The following is a 14,701-nucleotide window of genomic DNA, read 5'->3' as shown; positions in this document are numbered from 1 at the left end:
CTCTTAGCGTCAGGGGGATTAGCGAGGGTAAATGCATGGGGCTATGGGATAGGGCCTGGGTGGGATTATTGTAGGTGCAGACATGATGGGCTGAATAACTTCCTTCTGCACTGTATGATCGTATGATTGTATGAGGCACTTCCCAGACCTGGACTCTTACCTGCAGTGAACTGGATCAACACACTATCCAGAATTCATCAACGTATAGCAGCCAAGTGTAGTGAGGGAGGGCAGGAAGAGTGACTTGCAACCTGAATTTTAAATGTGGATATCAACAACCCTGAATATCTACAGACTGAGGTGGAGCACAATGGGTCCAGGTTTCGTGTGCCAAATGATTGCACTGACTCAGCTGTAGCATGCAGAATGAGGCTGCCCCTGGTATCCCTGGCACCTATATGTGCAGCTGTTTGTGTCCTCATTACACCCTCCATCCTCCTGTTGCTCCTTCTCCTCTGAAGTTGCTCATCTTTCTATCCTGCTGGAGGTCCAGTCCTCATGGCTATACCATGCTGTGCAAGGCACATCAGATCACTAACCTTCTGGAAATCCTGACCACTGTATATTGAAGGACTCCAGCCTCCTGAGTCACATCCTCAATGTCCCAATTGCTGGCTCAGTTATAACCGTGATGTTCATGTGGCCTCTGTTACATCTTTCCTGCACATCAGTGACAGGGTTCCTCACAGCTTTCATCAGCTTCATCTGCAGATCTCCAAGGAGCCAGCAGCAGACTCAAGGTGTGATATTTATGGGAGACCTGACTGGCATAGAATGCACACAACGGTTTTAAATGAGATTGGAATGACACTTACATCATGCATCACATACCCTAAAACTATACCACTTCAGTAATGCTGGATATGATTCACACTTGTACACAACATATTCCCAGTATTGCTTAGAAATTGGGAGGATCAAATGATTTAACTGGCAACTGAATAAATTTAAAAAGTATGGCTAGAATTTCACTTCTATATTAACTCCACAGACGCGAAGATCCCGTCAACAAGTTACTTTATTTACACCAACATCTGTACACAGCCAGCTCTCCAATTGCTCCCTGCTGAAATGCAGGCTAGGAATCTGACACACCTGCATTAAAAAGGGAGCATGAGGCTTCCTGATTTAACCATTAATTAGGACTCATCAGGTACTTGTTCATACTCTAGCAAGCTAACCTCATTAGCCTGGCTGAAATCATCACAATTTCCTTGGTGGGAGGCACAGCCTGTTTGTAGTTGAGGAGGGTGCCTGGGACTTTAAGTTGCTACCTGATGTCACAGCAACAATTAATCCCTATTTCATTGTCCCTTCCTCCCTAATCCTCAAATGATGCATTCTCAAATAAGGATGAGGCAATACCAAAAATATTTATAATTATTTGACATCTGGAAGTTCACGAAGATCAGTGCCAATTTTTTCAGGTGCACAAAAATCCTACTCTGCTGTAATTGCACCAGACATCATGCTTGGCAGGATAATTTCAGCTTGTCAGAGGTCACGTTTACTGTTGCTTACTCACGTGTTTTTGTTTCTTCATTAGCTTCAAAATCTTTCTATACACAGCATTGCAAAGGAAATAGAATATAAAAGTAGGGATGTTTCACTGAAGCTGTAAGGAATCTTTATGAGACCACATCTGGAATAAAGCTTCAATCTCCTTATCTGAATAAGAATATAGGCCGGAATTCTCCGGCTGTTCTCATCAGCAGGATTGTCTGGTCCTGGCACCTCCCCGCCACGGATTTCACAGCAGCATGGTCTGATCAGAGGGAAATCTCATTGACAGTGGTGGGACCAAAGAATCAAAAAAGACAGTAGGACTAGGGGGCACAGCCTCAAGATAAAGGGGAGGCGGTTTAGAACGGAGTTGAGGAGGAACTTCTTCACTCAAAGGGTGGTGAATCTCTGGAATTCTCTGCCCGTTGAAGTGGTGGAGGCTGCCTCGCTAAATATTTTTAAGAAGCAGGTTGATGGGTTCTTGATAAGAGAGGGGATTAAGGGTTATGGGGAGAGGGCGGGAAAGTGGAACTGAGCCACGACAGATCAGCCATGATCTTATTGAATGGCGGGGCAGGCTCGAGGGGCTGGATGGCCTACTCCTGCTCCTATTTCTTATGTTCTTATGTAAGCCATCTACCACCACCGGAAAACATGTGCTGGGAGGCCAGAAAATCTCATTGCATTAGAAGTAGTTCAGAGAATGCTTATCGGATTCAATCTTGGAATATGGGGCCTACCTTATGAAGAAAAGTTGAACAGATTGACAGTAAATCACAAATTACAAAATCCCATTTTACTCATTTTTTACACAAGACTCAGGAGCAGGAGTAGCTAGTCAGGCCATCGAACCTGCTCTGCCATTTAATAAGATCGTAGTTTATCTGGTTGCAGTCTCAACTCCACTTTGTCACCTGCTCCTCACAACTTTTAACTCCCTTGTCTATCAAAAATCTGCCTTGAATAATTTCAATGATCCAGCCTGTAGGCTGCATTCTAGGGAGGGAAATTCCATACACTAATGATCTTTTGTGAGAAAAAAGAACTCCACTTCTCTGCCTTAAACGGTATGATTTTTAAACTATATTTCCTAGTACTAGTCTCTCCCACAAGTTGGAACATCCTCCCAGTTTCCAGCTATCAAATCCATTCAGGATCTTATATGGTTCAATAAGATCACCTTGCATCCTTCTAAACTCCAATGGGTCTGATTAAATATATGATTCACCCACTTTGCACCAGTATTCTGTTTTCCATAGTAACGTTTCTGAATTTTTCATTACTTACACCGACAATGTGACTCATTTGTAGCTTGAGAAGTGTCAATGAATGGTTATTATAGCTGTATCGTAATCAGCTATTCTTTCATTCATGCTAATGACATTAAACCAATACCGTACACTCCTTCCATCTAATTAGAGAACTATAAATGAAATAATGTTTAAGTACCTTTAGGTAAACAAAGAAACAAAGCTTAAGGTGTTTTATTGTAGTGAGTTTGGATTCTGTTCCAGATTTATTTCTGAATTCTTGCAGCATCTGTCATTCTACTAAATTCTGGAATGATACACTGTATTTACCATCTATTTTCTCTTCCAGGTAATAAGGAACATCAACACATATGCCAGAACAAAGACCATTGCACAGGGCTTTCTAGATATAGCCCTATTTACTGCAAACGCATCACAGATGAAACATCTCCTGCAACAAGGCCCAGGAATACAGTTTTACTATTTCCTATTTTCTCTGTTGGTGTGTATGTGAAATATTTTATTATATAATGCTGCTCATGTGGCTTTACAACTACTGTTTAGGATCTAGATGGCAGTACAGCAGCAGAATGGCACAGGGGTTAGCACTCCTGCCTCACAGCACCAGGGACTTGGGTTCAATTCCACTCTTGGGTGACTGTGTGTAGGTTGCACATTCTTCTCATATCTGTGTGGGTTTCCTCTGGGTCCTCTGGTTTCCTCCCACAGTCCAAAGATGTGCAGGTTAGGTAGATCGGCTGTGCTAAATTGCCCTGTAGTGTCCAAAGATGTGTAGGTTGACTGGATTAGCCATGAAAAATACATGGGGTTACAGGGATAGGATGGGACATTGGGCCTGGGAAAGGGGCTCTCTCAGAGAGTTGGTGCAGACATGATGGGCCAAATGACCTCCATCTGCACTGTAGGAATTGTATTTTTAAAAACTATGGAAAGAAATCACAGTTTTTTTTCTGAAAACTGAATTCAACGTTACAACGTTGGAAATCACAGGGGGTGATTCTCCCAAAAGTGCTGAATTGGTAGGAAAACTGTTCTAGATCACGAGTGTTTTCTCAGTTCAATTTCACACTCGAATCTCGCCACTCTATGCACTGTAGAAGTCCCAGTTGTAAATCTCATTAAAAGCCCAGGGGGGTGCGGGGTCTATTCATGTCAGAATCTGACAGTTCTGGAACTCTGCGCATGCGCTGTGGCCCTGTTCTGTCAGTATACCCGTTTGCTGGCCAGCTTGATCATTGCCGCAGGAGGCAGGCCCCCAACGGCAGATCATAATGCCAAACCCTATCACAGCAAATTGTGCAACTGAATTTAGTAAAATCCTGTCATTTGTGGAATAGAACCAAAAAGGTGATTAACAGAGCTGCTGAATTGTTATAAAAGCACAAGTATTTGATCAACATTCAGAGGAGTTAAATTTGCACGCTTACCTGTTCTGATCTACGCATGACATCAGTCCTATGCTATATGCTAAACTCTTAATCCCCTCTGGATTGCTGGGGGATTTCAGTCAGTTGGGAAAACAATTACAATGGCATTTACAGATGGGTAATAAATGCAGAATTGTCAGTATCACCCATGTCTCCAAACATTCCGTTCAAGATAACTTGATTTGGTTCTATTTGCTAAGACCCAGTTACAATAAAGAATCAGTGATTGCCCTTTGTTTATTGAGAGGTTTGAAGCAGAAGGGGTTCAGTTATTCAGCATTTGTTGAATAACCTTTTTAAAATGAATTAAATTGTCATGTAAATCAGCCCAATTTCCTCTTAAACTGTTTACTTGTAAGACGTGTATTCACAGAAAAACGCATAATTTGAAACAAAACAATGATATATTTAAAAATGCTTCAAGGACGTTGTATTAAATTTAATTATGCATCAGTATAAACCATTTTTATATCTGGAGTGATTAATGTTAAACAATATAATGGGTTTTCTACAGTGTCACACACTGCTGTACATGTTTTGTCCAATGTTAACATGTGTTGTTTTACAGTGCATCTCCATCATACTTCAGTTGATTGTCGCAGCCCTGTTAATTTATAAAGGATCAAAGAACATAGAATACGATGATCCAGAGCGCAGGCTCAGTGACAGGTATATTGGTTCTTACCATATATATGCTGCTTGCTCTTTGAAGATTTATCTCATCTTTCACTTGATAGCCAATATATTCAGATTCAACTTAAAGCAGCCAAGAAATTTCTCAGGTGATGTGTATGTCAGTGGAATAACTAAGTAAGAAAGAGGGGCTAAAATTACAGTACGGATGTTTCCAGTGCAATTCCCATGAAATCAGCCAAACCAATGCAAAAGATCACAGAATCTGAGGGAGAAGTTATGTTCCAGCAATTTTAGCACTGATTTAAAAAACTGTCACACGGGAAGTTGGCCCTGCCCACAAAGCTAGCCATACCCACAGATCGAAGTAATGAGCACAAATGTTTTTGCTAATTGTATCAATTTGCAAGCTTTCAAGGTGGGTCTTCACACTAAGCTGCATTTCTAGGCACAAGGGCACTAATGGATGTCTTTTAAATGTTTTCAAACATCAGAACAATTTAATATATAAATGAATTGCTCCTGTATACCACCAAACCTAGTAAATGGTTTGTATAGTTTTTTTTTAACATCACTTTCAGCTATTTAAAATCTAGTTACTCACCTCAGGTGCGGGACTAAATTCATTGGAAATGCTTCTTTTGGTGATAAATCCTTTTTCAGCTGCCTCAATAAAGCTGAACCAGGTTATCACTCTTAAGTACATCAAGGAGTACTCTGGGTGCAAGAAAAATAATACAATTTACATAATTACATACAAGAAAGCTGCCCATTTTGTGCTGCACGTTATAATGAAGTCATCTTTGTGATGCTGCTTATGCAAATGAGTGTGAACAGAAACTTGAACTGTAACTTAATTTTGGAAATCAAGTGAAATTTTCAGCACAATTACAATTCAGCACAGGTTAACAATTGCACCCCAATGAAAACTCTGAGCCATGATTATAATCTGACAGGATCAGGCATCTTCCTCACAGTTTAGGATTCTGATTAATGTATTTAACGCTATTCAAAATTGGAAGAAAAGATAAACTTACACTTAGGCATTTTTGTGTTACATTATCATTGGAACACTCAAAAAAAATTAACAAGTTATGTAAATGTTCCCATTTCTTGATTTGAATTGATTTATTATTGTCACATGCATTGGTATGCAGTGAAAAATGTTTTTTCTTGCGCGCTATACGGACAAAGCATACCATTCATAGAGAAGGAAAGGAGAGGGTGCAGAATGTAGTGTTACAGTCATAGGTAGGGTGTAGAGAAAGATCAACTTAATGTAAGGTAGGTCCATTCAAAGGTTTGATGGCAGCAGTGAAGAAGCTGTTCTTGAGTCGGTTGGTAAGTGATCTTAGACTTTTATATTAGTTTCTCAACAGAAGAAGGTGGAAGAGAGTATGTCTGGGGTACGTGGGGTACTTGATTATGCTGGCTGGTTTTCTGAGGCAGCAGGAAATGTAGATGGAGGCAAAGGATGGGAGGCTGGTTTGTGTGATGGACTAGGCTGCGTTCACAGCCTATTTTAGTTTCTTGCGGTCTTGGTCAGGACAAGAGCTATATCAAGCTGTGATACATCCGGAAAGGATGCTTTCTATGGTGCACCTGTAAAAACTGGTGTGATTCGTATAGGACATGCTGAATTTCCTTAGCCTCCTGAGAAAGTGCAGGCATTGGTGGGCTTTCTTAACTATAGTGTCGGCATGGAGGGATCAGGACAGGTTGTTGATGATCTAGACACCGAGAAATTGAAGCTCTCGCACATTCACAATGTTTCATTTAATCCAAATTTTGCAAAACTGGAAAAATTCTTTCAAATAACCATGTCAGCATGATACCATTCAGCTTTCTTCTTAATTTTATGACTAGCATTTTGAATCAAAACAATCCATTTGCCATGTTTGTTATCAATTATTGATAAAATATCATCCAAAATGATCATATTAGTTTCCATTAAGTGTATATGAAGATTGGTCGCATTCTCTTCAGCAGAAATTATGGTATTTAACATAAAATTGGCCTTTGGCATCAAAAGTAAAATGAAAATATCATGCTATGGTTAATTTTTATCTTCTTTGCTCCTAGTTTTGTTTTATAGCAAAGTTTAAACAGCTTATCAAAGAGGGACTATTCCTCAAAGACCAACAAGAAACCGTTTATACATGTCACCTGACCTCATAATTCATAGGCAGTCAAATCTTTTGTGTGAAACTTATTCTGATAAGATTTAGTCCAGTTGCAGAGTCTATTTTTTGTGTCAGAGAACTATTTCTTTATTATTTAGCATTTATAGCTAAAGGAATAGAATATAAAGGAAGGAAGTATTGTTGCAACTATACAAGGCATTGGTGCGACCGCACCTGGAGCATTGTGCACAATTTTGGTCCCTTATTTGAGAAAGTATATAGTGGCATTGGAGGCAATTCAGAGGAGGTTCTTTAGATTGATTCCAGAGATGAGGGGTTTGGCATATGAAGAGAGATTGAACAATTTAGGCCTATACTCTCTGGAATTTAGAAGAATGAGGGTATTCAAATTGAGGTATACAGTATGATAAAATATATGGATAAATTAGACGTAGAGGGAATGCTTTCTCTTGTGGGGCATTCTAGGACGTGAAGTCATAGTCTTAGAAAAGGGCAAATTTGAAACAGAGTTGAGGAGAAACTGCTTCTTCCAAAGGGTTGTGAATCTGTCGAATTTGCTACTCCAAATTGTGGTGGATGCTGAGACGGTGAATAAATTTAAGAAGTAGTTGGACAGATTTTTAATAGGTAATGGGTTGAAGGGTTATGAGGTGAAGGCAGGAAAATGGGGATGAGGAGCATATCAGCCATGATCAAACGGCAGAGCGGACGCAATGGTCCAATTGGCCTAATTATGTTCGTATATCTGACATTAGAATTGTGGTAAAAGAATAAGTTTATTAATTCAGAGAGGCTGAAGCAAAGATTGACATTAGCTATATGATCTCTGTTCAATGCACAATGAGCACCAGTGATTTCAAAAAAGAATTTTTGAAAAAGCTGCTTATGATGTTACACTGTCTGTCCGAAGCAGGAAATGATGCTGGACATTAGTCAAGAAACTACATTCCTAGAGCAAAAATAAGTCTGGGTCTGTCAGGAGTAGTTGCTGAAAGGTAAGTAGAGTTGTGTGCAGACAGAAAGAATGACTGCTAATGGCCCAGAAGGGAAACTGTGTGGGAATTGGAAGTGTGAATGACTGGGCTCAGAACTGCCTAATCACAGAGAATGGCAGCCTGGAGTAAGAAGATAACCTTTCTGGTTGTGTGGAATGTGGTCGTCCGGATCAGAAAGAAAATCTATGTGAAAAACAGCAAAAAGCTATTTGAAACGGGGAGAAGTATTTGTGACAGTGAGCTATGCCTGCCAGGAATGGGAAAAGAAATTATGAGGCTGTAACAAGCAGAAGCACAAATGTATGAGGTTAAAGAGAGCCAGTAGCTGAGTGGCTGCTGTTTGCATCGGATAATGTTTAATAATCAGAGTGAGGCCATGCTTAGCAGTAATGTGTTTTTCATTTATTGCACATGTGCTTGTTATGTTAATTCTTACCTTTTGTCAATATGTTAACTTTGTTACCTCAAGATTAAGGCTGGTTTTACATGTTTTGAGGTTTTCAAGGAATGGATACAGCATCTAGTTTACAAGTCAATTGCCCCAATATATACAATGGTGGGATATGGAAGCTGTTAATGTTGAGATGGTAGCAGTGTTTGTAGAGGATGGGAATGGGAGGGGTGGGGAGCTGCTGGGCTGTGGGGAACAGGGGGAGCAGAGTTTTAGTCAGGAAACCTAACTTAAAACTTATTTTATTCATTCATGGAATATGGTGTCACTGACTAGAGCAGCATTTATTTTCCATCCTTAATTGCCCTTGAGAAGTTGGTGGCATGCTGCTTTCTTGGACTACTGCAATCCATGTATTGTGGATATGCTCATGGTGCTGTAAAGGATGGAGTTGCAGGGTTTTTGTCCCTGCAACAATGAAGTAACGGCAATACATTTCCAAGTCAGAATGGTGAGTGGTTAAGAGAGAAACTTCCAGGTAATGGTGTTCCCATGTACCTGCTGCCTTCCCCTTCTAGATGGTAGTGGTTGTGGGTTTGGAAGGTGCTGTCTCAGGAGCCTTGGATGGTCCCTGCAGTGTATCTTGTGGATGATAGACATGGCTGCCACTATTCATTGGTGATGAAAGGATTGAATTTTGCGGATGGGGTGCCAATCAAGCTAGTTGCTTTGTCTTGGATGGTGTCAAACTTATTGAGTGTTGTTGGAGCTGCACTCATCCAGAAGAATGGAGAGTATTTCTTCACACTGCTGACTTGTGCTTTGTGGATTGTGGACAGGTTTTGGGGAGTCAGGAGGTAAGTTACTCATTACAGAGTTCTGAGCCGCTAACTGACTCTTGTAGCCAAAATATTTATGCGGCTAGTCCAGTTCAGTTTCTGGTGATTGCTGAATACAACACAAATGAGTTGATAGATAAATTGTCTGTATTTGATAAAGTAATGTCACCACAACCCATAAAAAGAATAATTTGTCTCATATTTTGCTTTTTGCTTTTGTTTGCTTTTGTTCATTTATTTTTGCAACCTTTGTGATCTAAAATAATTAACTATTGAGCAGTTAGTTAAAATACATTCTGCATGTTCCATAATTATAGTTTTGTTTTAGACTTTATGAAATTTATAAAAAGGCCTTCAGGCTCTATTTATATCCTTAAGATTTTTAGATGAAAAATTTTCTTCAAGAAAGCTCTGTCAGAATCAGCTCCTAGATATATGGACAATGTATAACACTGTGATGGTGATGCGGGAATACTTTTACACTACTTCTGAAGAAAATAAATGGTCAGCAAGTTTTGCCACTGTCGTCAAAAAAAAATAAAATTACCTTTAAGGCAAAAGTCAGTGATAAAATATCTGGCATGTGAAGAAATTGTACCTAACTGAAAGAAATTACATTTCAAAGGCTTCTTTAGGGCAGAGTCATTTTTTAGGAGAGACAGGGGTAGTGGGAAGATATTTTTAAGGATAGAGTCATAGAATCATAGAGGTTTACAGCATGGAAATAGGCCCTTTGGTCCAACCTGTCCATGCTGCCCTTTTTTTAAAACAACCCCTAAGCTAATCCCAATTGCCCTCATTTGGCCCATAACCCTCTACACCCATTGTACCCATGTAACTATGTAAATGCTTTTTAAAAGAAAAAATTGTGCCTGCCTCTACTACCATTCCTGGCACCTTGTTCCAGACACTCACCACCCTCTGTGTGAAAAAATTGCCCCTCTGGGCACTTTTGTATCTCTCCCTTGTCATCTTAAACCTATGCCCTCTAGTTTTAGAATCCCCTACCTTTGGGAAAAGATATTGACTGTCTAGCTGATCTATGCCCTCATTATTTTATCGACCTCTATAAGATCAGCCCTCAGCCTTCCATGCTCCAGAGAAAGAAGTCCCAGTCTATCCATCCTCTCCTTATAACTCAATCCATCAAGTCCTGGTAGCAACCTAGTAAATCTTTTCTGTACTCTTTCTAGTTTAACAATATCCTTTCTATAATAGGGTGACCAGAATTACACACAGTATTCCAAGTGTGGCCTTACCAATGTCTTGTACAACTTTAACAAGACATTCCAACTCCTACATTCAATGTTCTGACCGATGAAACCAAGCATGCCGAATACCTTCTTCACAACTCTGTCCACCTGTGACTAGAAAAGAAAGCACTTGTATTTGAAGGCTGGATGTGTTTTATTGAATGATAGAAACAGTGGATGTACCTAAACCACATGGACTGCAGCAGTCCGAGGAGTCACCTCACCACCATCTTCTCTTGGCCAATTTGGGATGGGCAATTAAAGCTGTCTTGGCCAGCGATGCCCACATCCCATGAGTTCTTAAACAGCAGTTCATGTTTGCTGCTATATCAATAACAATGTATTTGACATTAACAAGAAAATTTAATCGTTGCCTCAGTAACTCAAATTATGGTGAGCTAAGTAGCACAAAATGTTTATAGTTTAATCATTAGTAGGCTTACATTATCACTGCAATGAAGTTATTGTGAAACTCCTCTAGTTTCCACACTCCAGCACCTGTTCAGGGACACTGAGGGAGAATTTAGCATGGCCAATGCACCTAACCAGCATGCCTTTTGGACTGTGGAAGGAAACCGGAGCACTTGGAGGAAATCCAGTAGATATGCAGAGAACGTGTAGTCCCTACATAGATAGTGACCCAAGCCAGGATTTGAACCGAGGTCCCTGGCACTGTGAGGCAGCAGTGATAACACCGTGCTACTGTGCTATCCTATTGCAAGTTAACAATAATTTCCTGACGCCATTGCCCAGTGAACTCCAACTATAGTCTTTGAAAATTAGCAATATCTAAACTTAAGGCACATTAAAATTTTGGAATAAAACTAACTTACTAAGAGGTAGGATAACAAATTGTACCCATAATTGTGTTCCCCAAAATCTCCAAAGCATTGAAATCATGCTGTGCAATATTATTAACATTGACATCAAGATATGTATAAAAATGCCCTTGTTCACTGTGTTAGCAATCACCTGAATAAAATCTTAAAAACTAATACTGCACAGCATCCTAAACCTCAATAAATGTTTTTTTTTGCTGTGTTTGCTGGTACAAAGCCGTGTTTGCAAATTTTAACATGTATCACATTTTAAAAGTTGAACATGCAGCTTTTGGTATTAAGTATGCACAATCAAGTGTAACTATTATCAGTTATTGAATTTTATTGAATCTGTGGTGCCTCCAATTTGCCACTTCATTGTTCTTACTGCTGCTCCAAAAAAGAAGCCAACTATTATCAAACAGGCTGCATTTTTCTGAGTACAATCGAAGGGTACCATTATTCCATAATTACAGTTCTGAGACAGGCAGCAACTGAGAGCAAAGTAAAGTTTATTTATTAGTTACAAATAAGGCTTACATTAACACTGCAATGAAATTATTGTGAAATTCCCCTAAGTCACCACACTCCGCTGCCTGTTCAGGTCAATGCAGCTAACCAGCACATCTTTCCGACTGTGGGAAGAAACCGAAGCACCCAGAGAAAATCCATGCAGGCACAAGGAGAACATGCAAACTCCACACAGACAGTGACCCAAGTTAGGAATCACAACTGGATCCCTGGCACTGTGAGGCGGCAGTGCTAACTACTGTGCTACCATGCCATCCATAAGCAAGGCCAGTGGGTCATTTTATTGTATCAATACACTCTGGTCAGAGAAAACAGTTAGAAGAAAGGATTAGGCAAGATGCAAGGTGAATATAACTCCAAAAATGTAAAGCAATAAAACAAAGATCCATGACAATTAGCTTGCGACCATTATAAAAATACCTGCTGTCCCCTTAACAAATTTTTACCCTCACCACCTATTAATGCTAACCACTTGCTACACACAGACATGCTTTAAATTCAGCAGTAATGAGCCAGAACAATGAAGAGTGATGTGTATAATATCATCACATCATTACCACCTCATGCAATACGCCCATCCATTTTAAGATGGACATTTCAAGTGCTGGACTGAAATAATGTGAAACTTTGGATCTGTGAAAATGTTAGCAATTACAGATCTCTTGCTATTTCCTGCCTGCCTGTGTGAGATAATTGGCTTTTGAACTAAGTTTAGATCATAAACTTTTTCTAAAAGCTGTTGAAGTATATCTCAAGAAGAAAATTACTTTGAGCAACCTGCATATTACTTCACACCAAAAGTTCCATGGACTCCACTCAAATATTAGAGTGAAAAAGAGAGAGACAGAGATAATCCAGTTCACAGCTCTTTCACTTTAACAAAACCTCAGTAAGACATTTGATATCAGAGTATTCACATAATAATTTTATCACCACGATAGTATTTTACTGCAATTTTCTGCTAAGTGGGTACCCGACTATATCACCCAGATTTTTACTGCTTTGTATTTGGACATGTAAATCATTTAACTGTGGTCTCAGCATAAAGCTACTGTTTCACTCCAGGGTGTTTGCAAAACAATTGCTGTGTTAATGGAGCCTAGAATGAGAAATCTTGCAAGTGGATGCACTAGATATCCTTTGAATTGTGTCGGAAATTAAATTATTTATTAAATGAAGCTGATAGAGGTTCTGCCAATTTAAATTAGATGCAGAAGATAGACCTGATTTAATATTTTTAGTGATGCCACTAAACTGTTTTTGTGTTTCAATGCATGAGCAAATATAACAGTACGTGCTTAATCACATTAAGTAATGCTATTACATATTGATTTATTTATTGTGGTGACATTGCTAGGGTTTTGTAGCTGACTAGTTTTGAGGGTTGGGAACATTTTAATTATAGGGGAAGAACTTTGTGTATTATTTGTGGTAAAATTATAAAGATTTGTCAAGACATTTTCTCAAGGTCACTGCACAGGTTCCTGCATTGTGGACTTGCAAATTCCATCTGCTCTCTACTTAAAAACACTGCCATACTTTGGTGACCTAGTAAACATATCAGGCAATTACTAAGCATTCTCAGGATGAGTATTGCAAGTAACTGATGAACAATGAAGAGGTGGTTTTCCTGTTTTTCCTCCCATTCTTATGTTAAGTATGAGCAAAGTACTCTAGAAGTTCTGTCCTGAGATCTCCATGGATCTTTGAGCTGGCAATGGTCCATCAGCAGGCAAAGTGCCATGTTTTCTGCCCATCCCCTTAAATAGATGGTTACACCCTGTCTCACCACACTCATATGCCTTTGACAGACCTGCACCTATTGAAGGCCAAGATCAAACTCTACCCTCCTGAGCCAAGGGCATCATCAAAGGATAGAGACTCCATGAGAAAGTATGCTGCCACTTTCTGAACTGAACAATATTTAATGTTCTGGAGTGACAAAGAATTAGGAAAATCACCTTTATGAACTCCAGCTACACCACTGCACTAATGCCCCTAAACCCCCACCACCCCCACAAATCCCTGTTTCATTCAACTAGGGATTGAGATTTTCCAGCGAGATATTCTGATAATCCTTCTTAGTGAGACTGTTCATTTATTTTTTTTTGCCGAGTTGTGCATAAATTTGTGCTGTGTATCCAAATCTCACAGAGATTGGGTTGGGATTACTCATTGCACTTGGCTGCACCTGGTTGACAAAAGGCTCCTGGGAGCAAAATGGGGGCAACCACGCCCATTTGACCAACCATCCAGTGATGGTGGGGTGGTAAGGTGGGGGTAATGACTCCCTGCCCACCCCTATTGTCCCTTCAGTGGATCCACCACCGAATCCGTCAGCACTAAATGCTATCATATGGAAATGCTGCAACTGGTTCCAGCGCCTCACTCTGCGTGATGGGACGGATTTAGTAGGTACGAGAGCTTTCATTCTTCAAGCTGACATTCAGTGTTTAAAAAAAAATCAGCATGCATCCCGCCATGACCTTGATGTATATGATTCCTAGCTCTTTACTCTTTGCTTTCAGAGTACATCTGCTGAATAATATTGTAACCGGTTTGATCCTGGTGATCACAGCTGTCAATGTTTTCATCACTTCGTTTTGGTTCAGTCCTTCCCTCTCCACGCCGGAGGAACAGCGCCTCAGTCAAGTTGCGACCTGTACTGACTGTTGACCGTGATCTGTGCACCCAATAAAACCGGCTGCCGAGAAATAAAGTATAACTGTGCAAAGCAAACGGCTCCAGCACCCTGTTCTTTTACCGGGCACCCACTCGCCCGCCAGTGAACGCTTCCCTTTCTCTGCTTCTGTTTGTGATTGTTCCCATACACACACACACACACACACACACAGTTCTGTACAGCACAGACAAGGCGCCATAACGCTGTTATCTG

The 14,701-nt window shown here is 40.1% G+C and overlaps 1 protein-coding gene across 1 annotated transcript in view; it reads left to right on the top strand.

The window, feature by feature from the left end:
- The window catches only part of LOC145342542 (ninjurin-1-like), a 46,665-nt gene extending 32,184 nt beyond the window's left edge, over window positions 1-14,481 (top strand). Inside the window, exons 2-4 of the mRNA XM_080188099.1 lie at window positions 3,103-3,255; window positions 4,770-4,870; window positions 14,334-14,481. Of these exons, the coding sequence (XP_080044225.1) occupies window positions 3,103-3,255; window positions 4,770-4,870; window positions 14,334-14,481 (402 nt within the window). The remainder of the gene's footprint in view (window positions 1-3,102; window positions 3,256-4,769; window positions 4,871-14,333) is intronic.
- Window positions 14,482-14,701: the final 220 nt, after the last annotated feature.

Source organism: Carcharhinus amblyrhynchos, chromosome 4, assembly GCF_965287045.1.
Source record: "Carcharhinus amblyrhynchos chromosome 4, sCarAmb.v2.hapA, whole genome shotgun sequence".
Taxonomy (NCBI): Eukaryota; Metazoa; Chordata; class Chondrichthyes; order Carcharhiniformes; family Carcharhinidae; genus Carcharhinus; species Carcharhinus amblyrhynchos.
This window is presented reverse-complemented; position numbering and strand designations above follow the sequence as displayed.